This window comes from Marmota marmota, unplaced genomic scaffold, assembly GCF_001458135.2.
Source record: "Marmota marmota marmota unplaced genomic scaffold, marMar, whole genome shotgun sequence".
Taxonomy (NCBI): Eukaryota; Metazoa; Chordata; class Mammalia; order Rodentia; family Sciuridae; genus Marmota; species Marmota marmota.
Window position 1 is genome coordinate 1,053,169 of NW_026000241.1, and position 15,801 is coordinate 1,068,969.

The window sequence follows — 15,801 nt, forward strand, 5'->3', positions numbered from 1 at the left end:
CCCCCACCGCTGCCCCCTGCCATCGATTCTTCAAGAAACCATGGGTCTGGCCAGGCATGGTGGTGCAAGCCTGTAATCCCAGCTACTGGAGAGACTGAGTCAGGAGGGTCACAAGTTTGAGGTCAGCATGGGCAACTTAGTATGACCTTGTCTGAAAATGAAAAAGGCTAGGGATGTAGCTTAGTGGTAAAGCACCCCTGGGTTTGATCACCAATACTGCAAAAAAGAAAAAAAGAAGACGAAGAAGAAGTAGTAGAATAAGCAGCTACAGAGGCTATGGGATCCATCACTCTTCAAAATGGCCGGGGTGAGGGGGTGGGGACAGCCCTTTCGCATTCCCTCCCCTCTTTTTACCACCAGTCTGAAACCCAGTCTGCTCTGTGGAATGTCAGCTGTCCAGGGTCTTTGGTCCCCCGGGGCAGGACCAGGCTGGAGCAGCCAAGACAGCAAGGCATTGGAGTCCCATCTCCAGCACTGCACAACAGAAAAAAGTCAACCGGGGCTGGCCCCTGCCCTCCATTGTTTTGGGGGTGTGCGGATCTTCTGGATTCTGCCCATGGAAAGACCAGGCCCCGGGCAGGGTGCCACGGTGCGGCTGCTGGGCCGAAGCCTAGACTGCGCAGGTCACCGTGTGGCCGTGCTGCAAGTCCAAGTTTACGAGCTCCTCTTCTGTACCTTGAGGAAGCGCCCTTTGATTTTCCCTCGTTGGGGGGGGCATTTTAAGCAGGAGCCTCCTACCCTCCCTGGAGGCCCCAGACTGGAAGCAGGGGCAGGGTTGGGAGGAGGTCGGGCGCTGGTGGTAATGAGAACCAGCCAGACCCGTGAAAGGGGCCCTGTGTGTGCCCCAGACACAAAGCAGTCTAAGATCAGAAGGGACAGGCACAAAGTACTACCCCCTCCCTGCACCACTGCCCACACTGGGGACCCTAGCAGTCACCCCCAAGGGCCAGGCCACTTTTGTAGAAAAGCTTTGGTGAGAGGCAAGATGTCAGAATTTCTTTATTTCTGAAATAAATGAGGAGACATTAACAGCGGAAGGGGAGAGAGGGGAACAATCCAGCTAGAGACCCCCAAGCCCAGTGCTCCCTTGGCCTTTATCCAGCACCTCGTCTCCCCCCCCCCAGACCCTTCTTCTTTGCTCCAGAATCTTCAGTTAAGTCTCCAACCCAGTGGGAAACAGGACTGTGGAAGGTGACACTTACCTCGAGGTGTGCCTCACTCTGGGGGTGGCAATAAGTTTAAGGGACCGGCGGGGGCCATCCTGAAGAGCTGCTTGCCCAAGCCCAGCCTAACCAATGTGCAGACTACTGTACACATTCAGAGCCTCCTGAACACTAGTCTGAACACTGGGATGGCGGGGCCGGCTGTTCATCCCTTGGGCCCCCAGCACCGCAACGGCAGGGCCACCATGCGAGGCCATGCCTCTGCTCCTCTGAACAGGCGAGAAAGCCACTGCTCCTCCTGCGACAGTCTGCTCTGTCGTCTCTTCTGACGTGGCAAGGCTGCAGCCGGCTCACATCTGGAGAAAGTTGTGGGTTTTCAGGAAATCCAAAGGAGGGGGTGGGGGAGGAGGTTGGTGGGAGGGAGGGTTGGGTCCGTGGCCTGTGCGCAGATCTCTGGGGTGGGGGAGGGGTGCCAGCACTCCTCTATGTCTGTGTGTGCCTGTGTTCTGTGTGTGTGTGCGTGTGTTTGTGTGTGCGCACGCGCATGTGCTGGCAGTCGCAGGAAGGCAGCCACTGAGTTCTGGGCGGAATCACACTATAAACAGTTCCAGATGTGGTGTCTCGCTAGAAGCCAGGAAGGCCTCTGACTCAGTTGCTTGGCCTGGCTGGTGGCTGGGAGCTTCCTGCCTTATGACACGATGGGGCAGGGGTCACAGCGGCCCTTCCACAAACCTCCAGGAAGGCCCCAACCCTGGCCCCCTCTAAAGCCCTAAGCCCTTCCCCAAGAAGGCGGAAGGCCCTGGGCCCTGTGTGCCGCTGTTTTGTCTGCAGTAGCCGTTGACAGCCTTTCTTGGATACTGTCTCTCCCCTGGGCTCTCAGTGTCCTCCTGTCTCGTGGCCAGTGGGCCCCTCTGTCTGTGCTGTGCCCTGAATCCTTGCCCAGAACCCTGGGGGCTGGCCCTGGAGCCAGTCCTACCAGTAGAAAACCCTTGGAGCCTCAGTGGGCATGATGCTAGGGCTTTGCCATGTCAGCAATCCTCGCTTCCTGTCATAAGTATGGAACTTGAGTGCTTCTGTTGACGAATGGGGAAACCAAGGCACAGGCGAGAGAAGAGACGTGTTCAAGGGCACACAGTCAGGAAGGGGTAGAGCTGGCACTTGGCTTCAGCCACGCCCCCATGCGGCCAGGCCCACCTAAGTCCTGACTCTCTGCCTGAGGGGCAGCCCCTAGATCCCTTCCCTTCCATCACTGTGGCTGCTCTTGAATTCAGAGGCAGCAGCAGGGTTGAACTTCATTCTGGGGCTTTTCAACAATATGGAGACAAGACATGTGACAAAAAGTTTCTAAAGACATCTGAGTGCTGAAGAAAGGAGAATCGCAGAGAGAACCCAGCTTTGTGTCAGGTGGACATGGCTCATGAAGTCCCACAGTGGCCCACACCACCTGCTGTGTGCCCCTGGACAGCCAGCTTTCCTCACTGAGCACAGTGTCATCCTAAGGAGATTGAAGGAGAAGGTTCCACAAGCTGATGGATGAACAGCACATGGCCTTGGTCACTGGGACCTCTGCTGCTGCTGTGGGTCACATGCATGTGGGAATCAGGGACCCTGACTGCTTTGTTTCCCTGCTATAGAAGATTGGTTCATGGGCTGGGTGGTGGTGCAGTGATAGAGCGCTTGCCTAGCATACACAGGCCCTGGGTTCCAACCCAGTACAGCAAAAATAAAATAAAAATAAAAGCAAGTGACACTACTGAAGGGGCTCAGTCCCGTGTTGGGCACAGAGTAACTGCGTAGTCGATATTAGTGGGTTATACAGGTCTTGTGGTGCCACCTCCAGCTGTGACTTGCAGGCGGAGGGTCACACCTCTGAGCTTCCTCCCCAGCAGCCTATGGAACTGCCATGCCCGACACTTGGTGGGCACTCCCTGAAGGGGGCCACCCTTACAAACCCACTGACAACCGGGCATGAAATGCATGCCTATAATCCCAGCCACTAGGTAGGCTGAGGCAAAGAGATCACAAGTTCAAGGCCAACCTGGGTGACTTAGTGAGACCCTGTCTCAAAATAAAAGGGGCTGGGAATGTGGCTTAGTGGGTTCAACCCCAATACCAAACCAAACAACAACAAAGCCACGGATGACGCCTAGGCATCAGATTTCCAGCTCTGGGATCAGGTGAAGCAGCAGTCGAGATGTAAAACCCAACCTGCCCCCGCCTCTGCCTGCCCCTCTGTGGGGCCTCAGTCTCTCTCCCTGTAAAATGAGATCATCATGATAGCTCACTGCTAGGCCCTTTGGAAAGTGCTTCCATTCACTCACTGGGGGTTGGGGGGGGGGTTGTGTTCTTCATGTCCCCACTGAACAAAATACATGGGCATCTGTCCTCCAGGAACTACTGAACCAGCCCAGGTGACATACAAGCTATCACGTGGGTCACTAAAAGCAAGGCCCATGGGGGTGTGGGGTAGGGTCAGCCCATGAGGGTCGCTTCTGCATAAAGACTTGAGGTAGACAAAAGAAACCCTCATAGTTCAAGGCCATTGGCATAGAAGCAAAGGTCCTAGGGTGGGAACCCCCTTGGAATGTACTGAGTGTCAGGAGGAGAGAGTAAGGGGGAGAGCTCTGGCAGATGAGTTAATTCACATAAAGTCAGGAGCATGGGAAGTGCCACATGCTGGCAGTAGCCCTGGCCGAGCATTCTGGCTTAAACTTCCTCATGTTGCTGGACATCCCAGAATGACTCCTGTCCCCTCTGCCCTCAGGAAAAGGAGAAGAAGTACATGCTGCCCCTGGACAACCTCAAAATCCGTGATGTGGAAAAAGGTTTCATGTCCAACAAGCACGTCTTTGCCATCTTCAACACAGAGCAGAGGTAAGGCGTCCGCAGGGCCTGGGAGGGCTTGGGATGCAGACAAATGGCCTCGTTCCTAGTCTTTCAACAGCGTGCACTGAGTGCTTGCTCCCAGCAGTCCCTGCCTCATGTTCCAGAAAGGAAGTAGGGTGAGAAACAGAAAAAACACCGGGTGTTTCTGAGGAGTAGTCAGGGAAGACCTCTCTGGTCAGAGATGGGGATGAGGTGAGTCGGCGAAGGCGTGGGGAGCAGAGGTACCACAGGGAACTGGCTGTGGTCCTCACAGGCGCCCTCTGGTAGTTGTGGGGCAACCCTTGGTGGGTGGGCAAGGAGAGAACCTGGGGCTGGGCTCGGCCAGGTGGGAGGTCATGGAGCCAAGGACTTGGAGGAAGGAGGAGCAGATTCCAGGTAGAAGTAGAGCTGATGAAATCCTCTAGTCAGGCATGAGCGAGACACTGATGGCAAGCCTGGGGACTTGGGCCTCAGCTGCTGCTAAGGGCTAAAGGGGGCAGTGAGGTAGGGCAGGTTTGGGCTTGGTCAGCAGCTCAGCTGGGACCTTGCTGAGGGAGAGGCCTGGGAGACACCCTCAGAGTAAGTGGGAGGCGAGGGAGATGCAAAACGTGGTGTCCAGGAATGAGTCTCAGGCAGAGATGTGAACTGGGGAGTCGCTGCTACACAGATGGGATTCAGAGTCCTAAAATCAAATCAGCCGGGGGCGTAGCTTGGTTCTAGAGCGCTTGCCTAGTGTGTGCCGGGCCCTGGATTTCATCCTAGTACCACAAAAAGGGAAGAACAGGAGAAAGAAAACAGTCCTGAAAGCATATGAGTCCCCCTTCAAGGGAAGATGGAGATGAGGGAGGACCCAGGAAGCTCTTAGGACCTACCTGAGTAGGGGAGCAGCTATTAGCAAAGGCCTGGTGTTTCTATGTGACCAGCCAGTGGGCCCTGGTGTCCTCCCTACTGGCCCCAGCACCATCGCCCCACTGCTCATCCCACCCACTCCAGCTGTCTCCTGTTTTCTGAAAGAAAAGTTCTGTCCTGGGCTAGCTGGCCTGCACCTCTGAGACCCAGCTTGGCCAGCAGCCAGGGCCCAAAACCTTTTAGATTATCTTTTAAGACTGGAATCAACGCACCCAGAATAGTAATAGAAACAAGATAGACATTTCCTTGTGTAGTTACAAAAATTAAGTCTAAAGGGAAGAGAGGCAGCTCTAGGTATTGGGGGCCCAGACCCCACTTCTTGTTTCTCAGACTTCCTGGACGCATGGCTCCCATCTCTTTGTCCAAGAGGGCCACCCAAACTCCAGCCATTATAAAGCAGCATAAAGGAGAAGAGCCACAAAGGCCCGCCCCTTCCCTTCCCTCTGACTCCCTCCAGACTCTTTCAGGGCAACCACTTGCCCACGCTGGTTGGTCAGAGCTCTGTGATGGAGCCATGGCTGACCTCAGGGCCAACACTCACTTGAGAACTTTAAGGTCACTTGCTGCCTCAGCCCTAAATGTTTGTGGAACAGGCTGGCATGTGTGCCCTGTGACACCACAGTTCCTGACCCAAGGGGTGCTTGAAAAACACAGTCCCTCCTGTCTTGCTTCTCAAGTCCTTGGTGCTCTGCTTCTACCACCAACTTGCACAAGCCTTGCCAGGCGTCTTGGTACTGTCCTTGGAGTTCCCATTCTACCTAGTCCTGGGACTCAACCACATACATGCTAGACCTCTGATGTGCAATGGCCACTGGCAGTTATTTACATGCAAAGGATGAAATGAAATTAAAAATTCATTCCTGTGGTCGCTCTGGCCCCATTCTTAGTGTTCAGAAGCCTCCTTGGTGGGGGCAGAGTCAGGGTGTTGAGCTCAGTGATAGAGCACTTACCTACAGTAGGTGAGTTTTTGGATTCAATCCCCAGCACTGCAAAAAATAAAAATTAAAAAAGGCATTTTAGGGCTGGGGTTGTGGCTCAGCGGTAGAACGCTCACCTGGCGCGTGCGAGGCCCTGGGTTCGATCCTCAGGACCACATATAAATAAAATAAAGGTATTGTGTCAACTACAAATAAAAAATAATTAAAAAAAAAAAAAAAAGGCATTTTAAAGAAGCTGCCTGCGCCTTAGGCTGCCACATTGGATGGACAGTACAGAACATTCCCACTGATGGGTGTGGTGGCGCACACCTGTAATCCCAGCAGTCAGGAGGCCGAGGTGGGAGGATTGCAACTTCAAAGCCAGCCTCAGCAACTTAGCAAGATGCTTTCTCGAAATTAAAAGGGCTGGGGATGTGACTCAGTGGCTATGCACCCCTGGGTTCAATTCCTGGTTAAAAAAAAAAAAAAAAAATCCACTGTCACAGAAAGTTCTGGTGGAAGTTACCTCTGTAGGCTTCCTCATTGGGAGCTTCCCAACCCAAAGGTAGGTGTTATGACACACATGCTCCCACTTTGGGGCTTTTTGACAGCTTTTGGCTCCCACAGGAGAACTCAAATGAAGGGTACGGGCAGTTCCCAGGAAAAGAGTTGGCAACAAAAGCCAGAGGTACTGCTCCACCAGGCCCTCCCTGGGCCTGTGCTCTATGCCTAGTCCCATTTACGTGCTGGACACACTAACTCACAGTGACCCCTCAGCATCAAGGAGGAAGGTGCTGAAGCCATGCTGGAGCCCAGGTCAGGTTTGAGTCCATGCTCAGGCAGAGAGACGCCAGAGCTCACACCTCTTAGAGGTCAGTCAAGTCCATGGGCAGGGTCAAGCTACATGCCCCTTCCTCCTGCCCCAGGAATGTCTATAAGGATTTGCGGCAGATCGAGCTAGCCTGTGATTCCCAGGAAGATGTGGACAGCTGGAAGGCTTCATTCCTACGTGCTGGGGTCTACCCTGAGAAGGATCAGGTGAGGAGCCGCCCTGCCCTACCCGCCCAACACTCCTTGTGCTGAGCTGCCCCATCTGGGAGAGGAAGGAGGCAGGTCATTGCTAGACCTTGTGTACAAGGGTTCTCTGAAGCAAGAAAAGCAGAGATGGGATCAGCTTGTCATCAGAATCCCAAAAGTTTTCAACTGAAGCTGCTACAGTCAAGGATCTCCAAGGACTTGGGTCCCATCTGCGTGGTCCTCTTCTCTCTTCCCATCCTTAAGGTGGAATGAGCATGGATGCATTTGGTCTCCAAATACGTTGTTACCACAACTAGGGGAAAGGATCTGGGGGCGGAAAGGACCTACAGGATGTCAGGGCCCCTGACAACCAGGGGTGTTTGGTTATTGGTGGTAGGTACATGGCAAGCAGTACCCAAAGAAAGGCAACTCACGACAATCACCTCAGGCCTCAGTCACCCCTCACCGCCTCTGCTCCCTTTTGCAGGCAGAGAATGAGGATGGGGCTCAGGAGAACACCTTCTCCATGGACCCGCAGCTGGAGCGGCAGGTGGAGACCATTCGCAACCTGGTAGACTCCTATGTGGCCATCATCAACAAGTCCATCCGTGACCTCATGCCAAAGACCATCATGCACCTCATGATCAACAACGTGAGTGCAAAATTCAAATTAGAATGAGTCATAACATTGGAACCTGGATTGCAGGCCACACTGGGCTCCTGGTTCCATTTAATCAGATAATTGGAGCTAACACTGCGCTTGCGCACTTTGTCTAAACCCTGTATTCCCATCTCTAAGAAGTCTGTGGCCTGAACACTCCCATCTTACCTAAATTTGTCCTACCCTGGAACAAGTATAAAATTAATAAACAAAAACTGGTAGTGTTTAAAGAAAAGCAGTTAAAAGATATAATGGGAGAAAAGATATCGATAAAGGCATAAGGTACTAGGAAGAAGGGCTGGGGATGGAGCTCAGTGGTAGAGCACTTACCTAGCATATGTGAGGGACTGTGTTCAATCCTTGGCACCACATAAAAATAAACAGATAAAATAAAGGCATACTGTCCATCTACAACTACAAAAAATTAATTGATTAAAAAAATGTAAAAAAAAGGTATGATGGGAGAAAAGATACAAAGGGATAAGATACTACAATAAGGGTTTGGGGTATGATTCAGTGGTAGAGCACTTGCCTAGCATGCATGAGGCCCTGGGTTCCATCCCCCAGGACTTCAAAAATAATAATAATAATAATAATAATAGAAATAAATTGAACAAGAATCTTGTGAAGGCAGGAAGAGCATTTTGAAAGCACCCCTGAGAGACTCGGCAGACAGCTGGATAGAAAGCTTACCAGATACACTTCCAGCTATGCACTCCAGTGTAAAGGAAAAACCAGGGGGCTGGGGATGTGGCTCAAGTGGTAGCGCGCTCGCCTGGCATGCGTGCGGCCCGGGTTCGATCCTCAGCACCACATACAAACAAAGATGTTGTGCCCGCCGAAAACTAAAAAATAAATATTAAAAAAAAAAATTCTCTCTCACTATCTCTCTCTGTCTCTCACTCTCTCTTTAAAAGAAAAAGAAAAAGAAAAAAGGCTAAGCACATGGTGTATGCCTGTAATCCTAGCTAAGCATGAGGGTCACAAGTTCAAGGCCAGCCTGGACAACTTAGTGAGACCCAGTCTCAAAAAGGACTGGGAATACAGCTCAGTGGTAGAGTGTTTGCCCAGCTTGTGTTGGTTTCAATTTCTAATACTGCAGAAAGCTAAAAGGGAAAAAAAGCCAAAGGAATCTCTGTTCTAGATAAAGGGTGGTTTTTCAGTCATGGTGAGCCACTGAGTTCTTGGCTGGGGTGATGGGAGGGCCTGACCTCCCAACATTTGTCTCCAGACGAAGGCCTTCATTCACCACGAGCTGCTGGCCTATCTATACTCGTCAGCAGACCAGAGCAGCCTTATGGAAGAGTCAGCCGACCAGGCCCAGCGGCGGGACGACATGCTGCGCATGTACCACGCACTCAAAGAGGCACTCAACATCATTGGGGACATCAGTACCAGCACTGTGTCCACCCCCGTGCCCCCACCTGTTGACGATACTTGGCTCCAGAGCACCAGCAGCCACAGGTCTGGGAGACTCTTCCCCTACATGCAGCAGAAGCTGCTGCTTGTGGGTGCCCAGGTCCATCCACGTATCCTTCAGGGTCCTGGCAGGAAATGGGGCACAACGAAAGGGTGGAAAGGGTGAAGGGGCCCAACCCTAGATGGCACAACACCCAGGGCTGAGCTGCTGTCCTGCCCGAAGAAACAAGGGAAGAGGTGGGTTCAAGGTGCCAGTCAGGGCTGGAGTGGGTAGAAGCTGCATATATATAATCCTGACTCCTCATTTTCCTGATTTTCTGCCTTCTGGTGCTTTCTCTTAGTTAAGCCCTTCTCAGAGAAAGAGGTCTGGGTGATGCTGGCCATAGGGGTTAGCCTCCTGGGACAGAGAAGAAAACAGGCAGGCGGGGGGGTGGGGGGTTCCTAACCAGCATACCCCACCAGCAGAGCTGTTAGTAGAACCAATACCTATCTGCATGGGGTTTGGGGATACCAGGCAGGGACACAGGAAAGGTAGTTGCTCTGCTGAGACCTTACAGCACCACAGAGTTCCTTAGAAATAGAACCCAGAGTCCAGGTCTGGGGAGAAATGGGTGCCCAGGTTCAGCAGGGAGCCCACGTAGGGGCTTGCTGGTTCTGCAGCATCTGGAGGCAGTAGAGCTAGATTCTGGAAGGGTCTTGGGCTATGAGGATGGCTCAGAGGCCATGGGGGGGGTCCAAGTGGGGGCTGCTAAGTGGTAAATGGCCTTTAGGGTGCAGACATAACATCAGGGAAGCTGGAGCCCTTGGTGGCAGAGGGGAGGCAACGCCGGGGCATGGCTCCAGCTGTGGGTGGGAAAAGAGTCATTGCTGAGCAGGTCTAGGGAAGGGCAGAGAATCTCCCTATACCTTTGATGCCTCTGTGGCCAGAAGCCCCCAGAGTCTGGGTCCCCAGTGCCACACTGTCATGGCCGATGCTCACACCTCCCCACTTCACCTCACAGCCTCTACCCATTCCTCCACAGCCCCACTCCACAGCGCCGACCTGTGTCAAGCGTGCACCCGCCAGGCCGGCCCCCTGCAGTGAGAGGTCCCACACCAGGGCCACCTCTGATTCCTATGCCTGTGGGGGTCGCAGGCTCCTTCTCAGCGCCCCCCATTCCATCTCGGCCTGGACCTCAGAGTGTGTTTGCCAACAATGATCCCTTCTCAGCCCCACCTCAGATCCCATCTCGGCCAGCACGGATTCCCCCTGGGATACCCCCTGGAGTGCCCAGGTAAGGTTGGACCCCACTGGCTGCCTATCATGTAGAGCCCCCAGCCTGCACACTGGGATCTCTTCTAGAATCTGACTCCCTCCCTCCTAAAGATCTTCTGCCATGCTCTAAGCAGGGAGTGGAAGAGTTATCACCATCCTGGGGAATGAAGGCCCAGAGAGGCCAAGTCCTTTGCCCAGAGTCAGAGTGGTAGAATCAGGGTGACTCCAGAGCTCTTGGCTCGTCCTTTAGACCTAAGTAGTGGGCCACCATGTAGCTTGGCACCCCTTGCCCTGGGTGCCTGTGAATACCATTTACCTTTGTTTCCCTACTGAGGACAAACGCCCGCGCCAGCCATTGCAGGCTTCACTCACCTCCACCCACCCTATGGGCCAGCTCTGTTCTTCCCACTTCTGTGAAGAACCCCAAGCCAGTGACTATGACACCAACAGACAAATGCCAGGATTTGTCAACTCCCTCCTGGTACCTTAGCAGTCTATGGTGTACCCATTACTGGGAACACCTTGGGGTGAGGTGGGGTGGGCTGGGTCCTCAATAGTTTCCCTGCTTCTAGCCTCACTACCCTCTCCCCCTCCCCATCTGTCTTTATTCTCTTTGCAGCAGAAGACCCCCTGCTGCGCCCAGCCGGCCCACCATTATCCGCCCAGCCGAGCCCTCCCTGCTCGACTAGGCCACACAGGGGGCATTTCCTCGGGGGTCCTCACGTACCCGCGGTGCAGGAGCTTCGGTGGTCTGGGCCCCTCTGCTGCCCCTGGCCCTCCTGCCCCATATTCTGGGACCAGGCTCCCGTGGGCAACCCCTGCCTCTTCCTCCCTAACTTGGCCCCAGTCAGGGGCTGGCCTGGCCCCCATTCTGGACTGGACACTAGAATGAAGGGGCCCCGGAGCCCCAGGCAAGGGGGTTCCAGGGCACTGCACTTTGCGGGGTAGGGTCTCAGGGTGGCAGCAGGAGTAACCACCTTGGATACCAACTCGAATGAGGGATCCCGGCTGTGGTGGCAGGGACTCTGCCAGGAGCTTCTCTGGCCGGAGATGTTCATATAGGAATAGGCTTTCTGGAAGCCGGGGTGCCAAGGGCATCTGTATCCCCTAGTCCTTGTGGGACAAGGAGTATTTCCACCTCTCTCACTGGGAGGTCCCCAGCAGAAGCCAGGCCCAGTGGGTGCAGGACTGCCCACCGGGCCCAAGTTGTACATATTCCTTTCTAGGCCATATTAACCACAGCCTGAGCCCAGCCTGAGCCCAGCCGGGGCTTGGCTGCCAGAGTTGCCTTCACCAGGCCTGGAACTCTCAGCCCAGGCCAGCCTCACTCTTTCCTCTCTGGGTGCCCTCCTTCTTCTGGGACCCTCAGGGTGGCTTGGGCTCTGTGTGGGTTGCGGAGGCTTTGGGAGTCTCTCAGCTCCCGTCAGGCCTCCTCTACCAGGCAGGCCCCGGGCACCTCTCTCAGAGCAGAACTTCTTGCTCACTCCTTTCTCGGTTTGACCACTGTAAGTGCCTGCACTCTGTATCCTATTAATAAACTAAAATAAAGGGAAGAACCTTCTGGTGGCTGCTGTGTGGGCCTTTTGTGTCGGTGTTCAGGCTGAGGTTGTAGCCTAGCCTCTCCTGGGCCTCTCACCGGGACCCCTTTCCTTCCATGAGGAGCCCTGTAACCTCACCTAGCAGGGGCTCTGCTCTGCTCTTGGGCAGTCATATTTTCTGGAGGAAGCCTGACACCAAGGGAGAGCTTTCACCGTCCTCAGTACCCCAGAATCAGAACAGATACTCCCCGCTCACCCCCAAGCCCCCAGCCCCACGCCTGGCTGCTACAGGTGACCCAGTGCTGAGGTGGAACAGGAATCCCAGCTGCTACCCAGACCCTGCATGGTCTGACCCCTCCAGGCCTCCAGGTCCCCCTTCTCCCTCTCTTGCCCTCTTGGGGGACCCAGGCCTTTTTGCCCAGCCCGGGACACAGTTAAACTTTGCTTTCTGATTTTTCTTTTGTGCCCAGGCGACCACCTCCATCGGCTCCCGCCCGACCTTTCTTCTGAGCTTCGTGGGAGATCCCTCCCGCCTGCCTGGCTGCCCTCTTGGGGGCAGGTCTGTCCCAGCTGGTGTCCCTGAGCCCCAGTCACCAGGCTCTGTGAGATTTTCTGACCATAATTTATTGACTCCAGTATGCAGGCCGGACCACCCTTTGTTCCTTGGGGCTCCTGCACAGGCTTTGGCCAGACCACCCCTCAGCCTTGTCTGGGCCCCCTGCACAGGGAGGGGTGGGTGGTCCTGCAGACCCTCTCCTGGAGTTCTGTTACCAGACCTCACACTCAGCAGGCCCCCCGCTGGGCTGAGGGGCCAGGGCCTCTTCCTGTCAAATAAAGTGACTATCCTGGCAAGAAAATCTGCAGCCCTGTCTCCTTTTCAACCCCTGACATGAGCAGGCCGCCCCCAGCCTAGGAGAGAAACTAAGGCTTAGGGTCCCACAAGTAGCAGGCACCCTCCCACCACAAGCTGGCTTGGGGAGCCCAGGTGGGGACTCGGGGAAGTCGGCTTCCTGGGCCTGTTCCACTCTGGGTAGTGCTGATGCAGGCTGGAAGACTTGAGCTAAGGCACATTTACAGGGGGCAGGGCCAGGAAATCCAAGGGTTGCATTCCAATGCTGCGTCACCCACCATATACAATTTCCAGGAAAGTAGAAGCAGACGCTGAACTGCCCCTTTGGGGGGCCCAGGTTTGCAAGCCAGCGGTGCTCTCTGCACAACCCAGGAGAGGAGATGCACAGGGCCACACTTGTGGTGCTCACTGCACAGCCTCCCCTCCTGCAGGAAACTACGTGGGGAAAAACCCGCAATTCACACTGGCTGCCCCTTTTTTCCAGTTTGTCCTCCAGGGCAGGGGCTACGTGGGTACCGGGTGCTTGTCCTGGAAGAAGCGCTTGAGCGTGCAGACTTGCAGCACGGCCACCAGCAACAGCACTGCTACATTGACAGCTGACCAGAAGTTGACCCGCTCCAGGTTGCCTTCCTGCAGGTTGCGGTCCCGAGCCTCAAAGGCCCGCAGCAGTGTGAGCATCTGGATGCTGCGCTCCAGCCGGGTCCTCATGGTCTCGATGGATTCCTGCAGAGTGAGGGACAGAGTCAGGCCTCCAATAAAATGAGGAAACAGAGCAAGGCCATGTTGGGCAAGAAAGAGAACTGGGGACACACAACTTGGCCAGACTGCCTAAGTCTGAATCCTCACTCTGCCCCTCACTGGCTGTGTGACTATAAGCAAGTTAAATAACCTAAAGGCCTCAGTTCACTCTCCGCACTGCCCCCACCTTTGGTACTGGAGACTGAATTCAAGAGTGCTCTACTTTGAGCTACATCCCCAGCCACTTTTATTTTGAGACAGGGTCTTGCAAAATTGCCGAGGCTGGTCTCAAACTTGCAATCCTGTTGCATCAGCCTCAAGTAGCTGAAATTACAAGCACATGCCACCACATCCAGCTCTGTTCACTCTTCTATTAACCTCAGCATTGCTGTGGAAGTTGAATTTGTAGGGCAATGGAAGAAGGCTCAGTGGTAGAGTGCCTTCTTAGCATGCTTAAGATCCTCAGTTGGATTCCCAGTACCAAAAAATAAAAAGAAAAGAAAAAGAAAAAAGTTGAATGTCTAGATACAACATATTTACTAGTGATTAACAGAATAATTGCTGCACCCAGGCACAGTGGCATACTCCTGCAATCCCAGAAGTTTGGGAGGCTGAGGAAGGAGAACTGCAAGTTCAACTTGCCAGTCTCAGCAACATAGGGAGATCCCATCTTAAAAAATAAAATGGGCTGGGGATGTAGTTCAGTGATAGAGCACCCCTGGGCTCAATCTCTAGTATCAAAAAAGAAAAAGATTATTGAAGTCACACTGCCCGAGTTCAAATGCCAGCTCTCACGGTGGCTAGTTGTGTGATCTTGTGTGAGCTACTTGACCATTTTGTGCCTCAGTTTTACTACCTATAATATGGCGAGACAGCACAGCCCCTAATTCATGGGGTGGTTTGGAGACTTGATATATGAGTTATTTGTGACATAACTATGCATTATTTAGCTTTAGAACAGCATTTACTCGTAGAAATGAGCTATTATTTTAACTGACATTAAGTTAAAATATTAAGGTGGGGACAGCACTATGTAGGTGAGTCAGAGTCAGGCCAAGAGGGAGACACCAGTCAAAGAGAAAGAGTAGAATGCTCTGCTGATAAATGACAAAAAACGCAGCCCAGCTCAGCCTGGTCGCACCTTGATATCCTCCATTTTGACATCCAGCATCTCCTCTGGCTCCACAGCCTCTGCCCAGCCCTCTACCTCCTCATCGTCTTGCAAGCTGTCAAAGATGAGCTCGAAGAACACCAGCTTTTCGGAGATGGTGCTGAAGGAGTTGTCAAAGCACAGCTTGTAGTCCCCCGCCTCTGTAGGCTCCACACTGGGCAGACAGACACACAGACGTGACCATTAGTGCCAGCAAGACGGACTCTAGGGCAGGTAGGGCAGTAACCCGAGGACCCTGCGGAGGGGCAGGGCTGTAACTGAACCCAGGCAGGGAGCAAGACTTAACTCACGTGTGCACCCCGTCAGCCTTTCGGGACTCGCTGACCAACAGCACACCCTGAGGGCTCTCCAGCGTGAAATCCACGTCCAACCCAGCACCTCCGATCACCTAGGGGGCAGGTAAGAATGGGTAGAGTACACCAAGGGCACCTACAACTCACGTTCCCGGCTGAATCAACCTGCCCAGATGCACACAGACCACCGAGGGCCTGAGTGCTGACACCTATACCTACAAGCGGGTCGTGCCTCCCAACTGCTCCTCTAGCTGCACCCTTTGCCCTGCCTTAGTCCTCACTGATTTGACAGCCTCAGGGTGGATTTTTTCATCAGGCCATACCCGTCAAAAGTCCTTGATCGATGTTTACTTCGCCGCGCTTTACTTGGCACTGCTCCAACTGAGATGCCAGGGCCTTGCAATCTCCGAGAAACCCTCACGTTGACCACTCCCTTTATTTTAGTCTACATATAATATGGCCACGCCCACTCGCGACGGTCCTGCCCTGAATGCCTTCTTTTACTTCCCATTGGCCCCGCCCCCTCAGCAGTCTCACCGTAGCCCCACCCTCTTCGTTATTCCCACCCCTTCCGCTCCCACGAGCCACGCCGTCCGGCTAAGCGCTTGCTAGCCTCGCCCCCGCGTCATGCAATGGCTCCTCCCGCTTCCCGATTTAATGCACGCCTTGTCTAGCTGCTTGGCCACGCCCCCTTCCCCTGGCCCCCACTAGTTTCAGGGTCCGGGACCCTCTACCTGGTACTCGGCCTCGAGGCTTGCGTTGGCCGGCGCGGACTGGTAGAAGCACTGCTTCCTCCCCGCGGGCAACAAGAACGTGAACTCGCCGTCCTGGATCGGTGGGGGCCCTGCCCCTCCCACCCCCACTGGCGGCAATAGCAGCCACAGGGCCAGGAATAGGGCCGAGCCGGCCGCCATCATCCGGGTCACCCTCTGGTCTGCAAATGGGTCGCGGCTCCTTTAAGGGATAGCCCTGCCCACTCTGCTACTTCGCGGAGCTCATTGGTAG

The 15,801-nt window shown here is 54.2% G+C and overlaps 2 protein-coding genes across 2 annotated transcripts in view; one reads left to right on the forward strand and one right to left on the reverse strand.

Annotated features, from left to right (window-relative positions):
• Positions 1–11,767, forward strand: part of Dnm2 (dynamin 2) — an 89,154-nt gene extending 77,387 nt beyond the window's left edge. Inside the window, exons 15-20 of the mRNA XM_048795337.1 lie at positions 3,928–4,037; positions 6,781–6,892; positions 7,359–7,523; positions 8,764–8,996; positions 9,974–10,225; positions 10,826–11,767. Of these exons, the coding sequence (XP_048651294.1) occupies positions 3,928–4,037; positions 6,781–6,892; positions 7,359–7,523; positions 8,764–8,996; positions 9,974–10,225; positions 10,826–10,895 (942 nt within the window). The 3' untranslated portion in view covers positions 10,896–11,767. The remainder of the gene's footprint in view (positions 1–3,927; positions 4,038–6,780; positions 6,893–7,358; positions 7,524–8,763; positions 8,997–9,973; positions 10,226–10,825) is intronic.
• Positions 11,768–12,347: 580 nt separating this feature from the next.
• On the reverse strand, positions 12,348–15,801 carry Tmed1 (transmembrane p24 trafficking protein 1). Its single transcript, XM_015489028.2, has 4 exons — positions 15,531–15,801; positions 14,794–14,891; positions 14,474–14,657; positions 12,348–13,317 (listed from the first exon to the last, which is right to left on the reverse strand). The coding sequence occupies exons 1-4, from the start codon at positions 15,711–15,713 to the stop codon at positions 13,099–13,101; spliced, it is 684 nt and encodes a 227-aa protein (XP_015344514.1). The 5' UTR covers positions 15,714–15,801; the 3' UTR covers positions 12,348–13,098.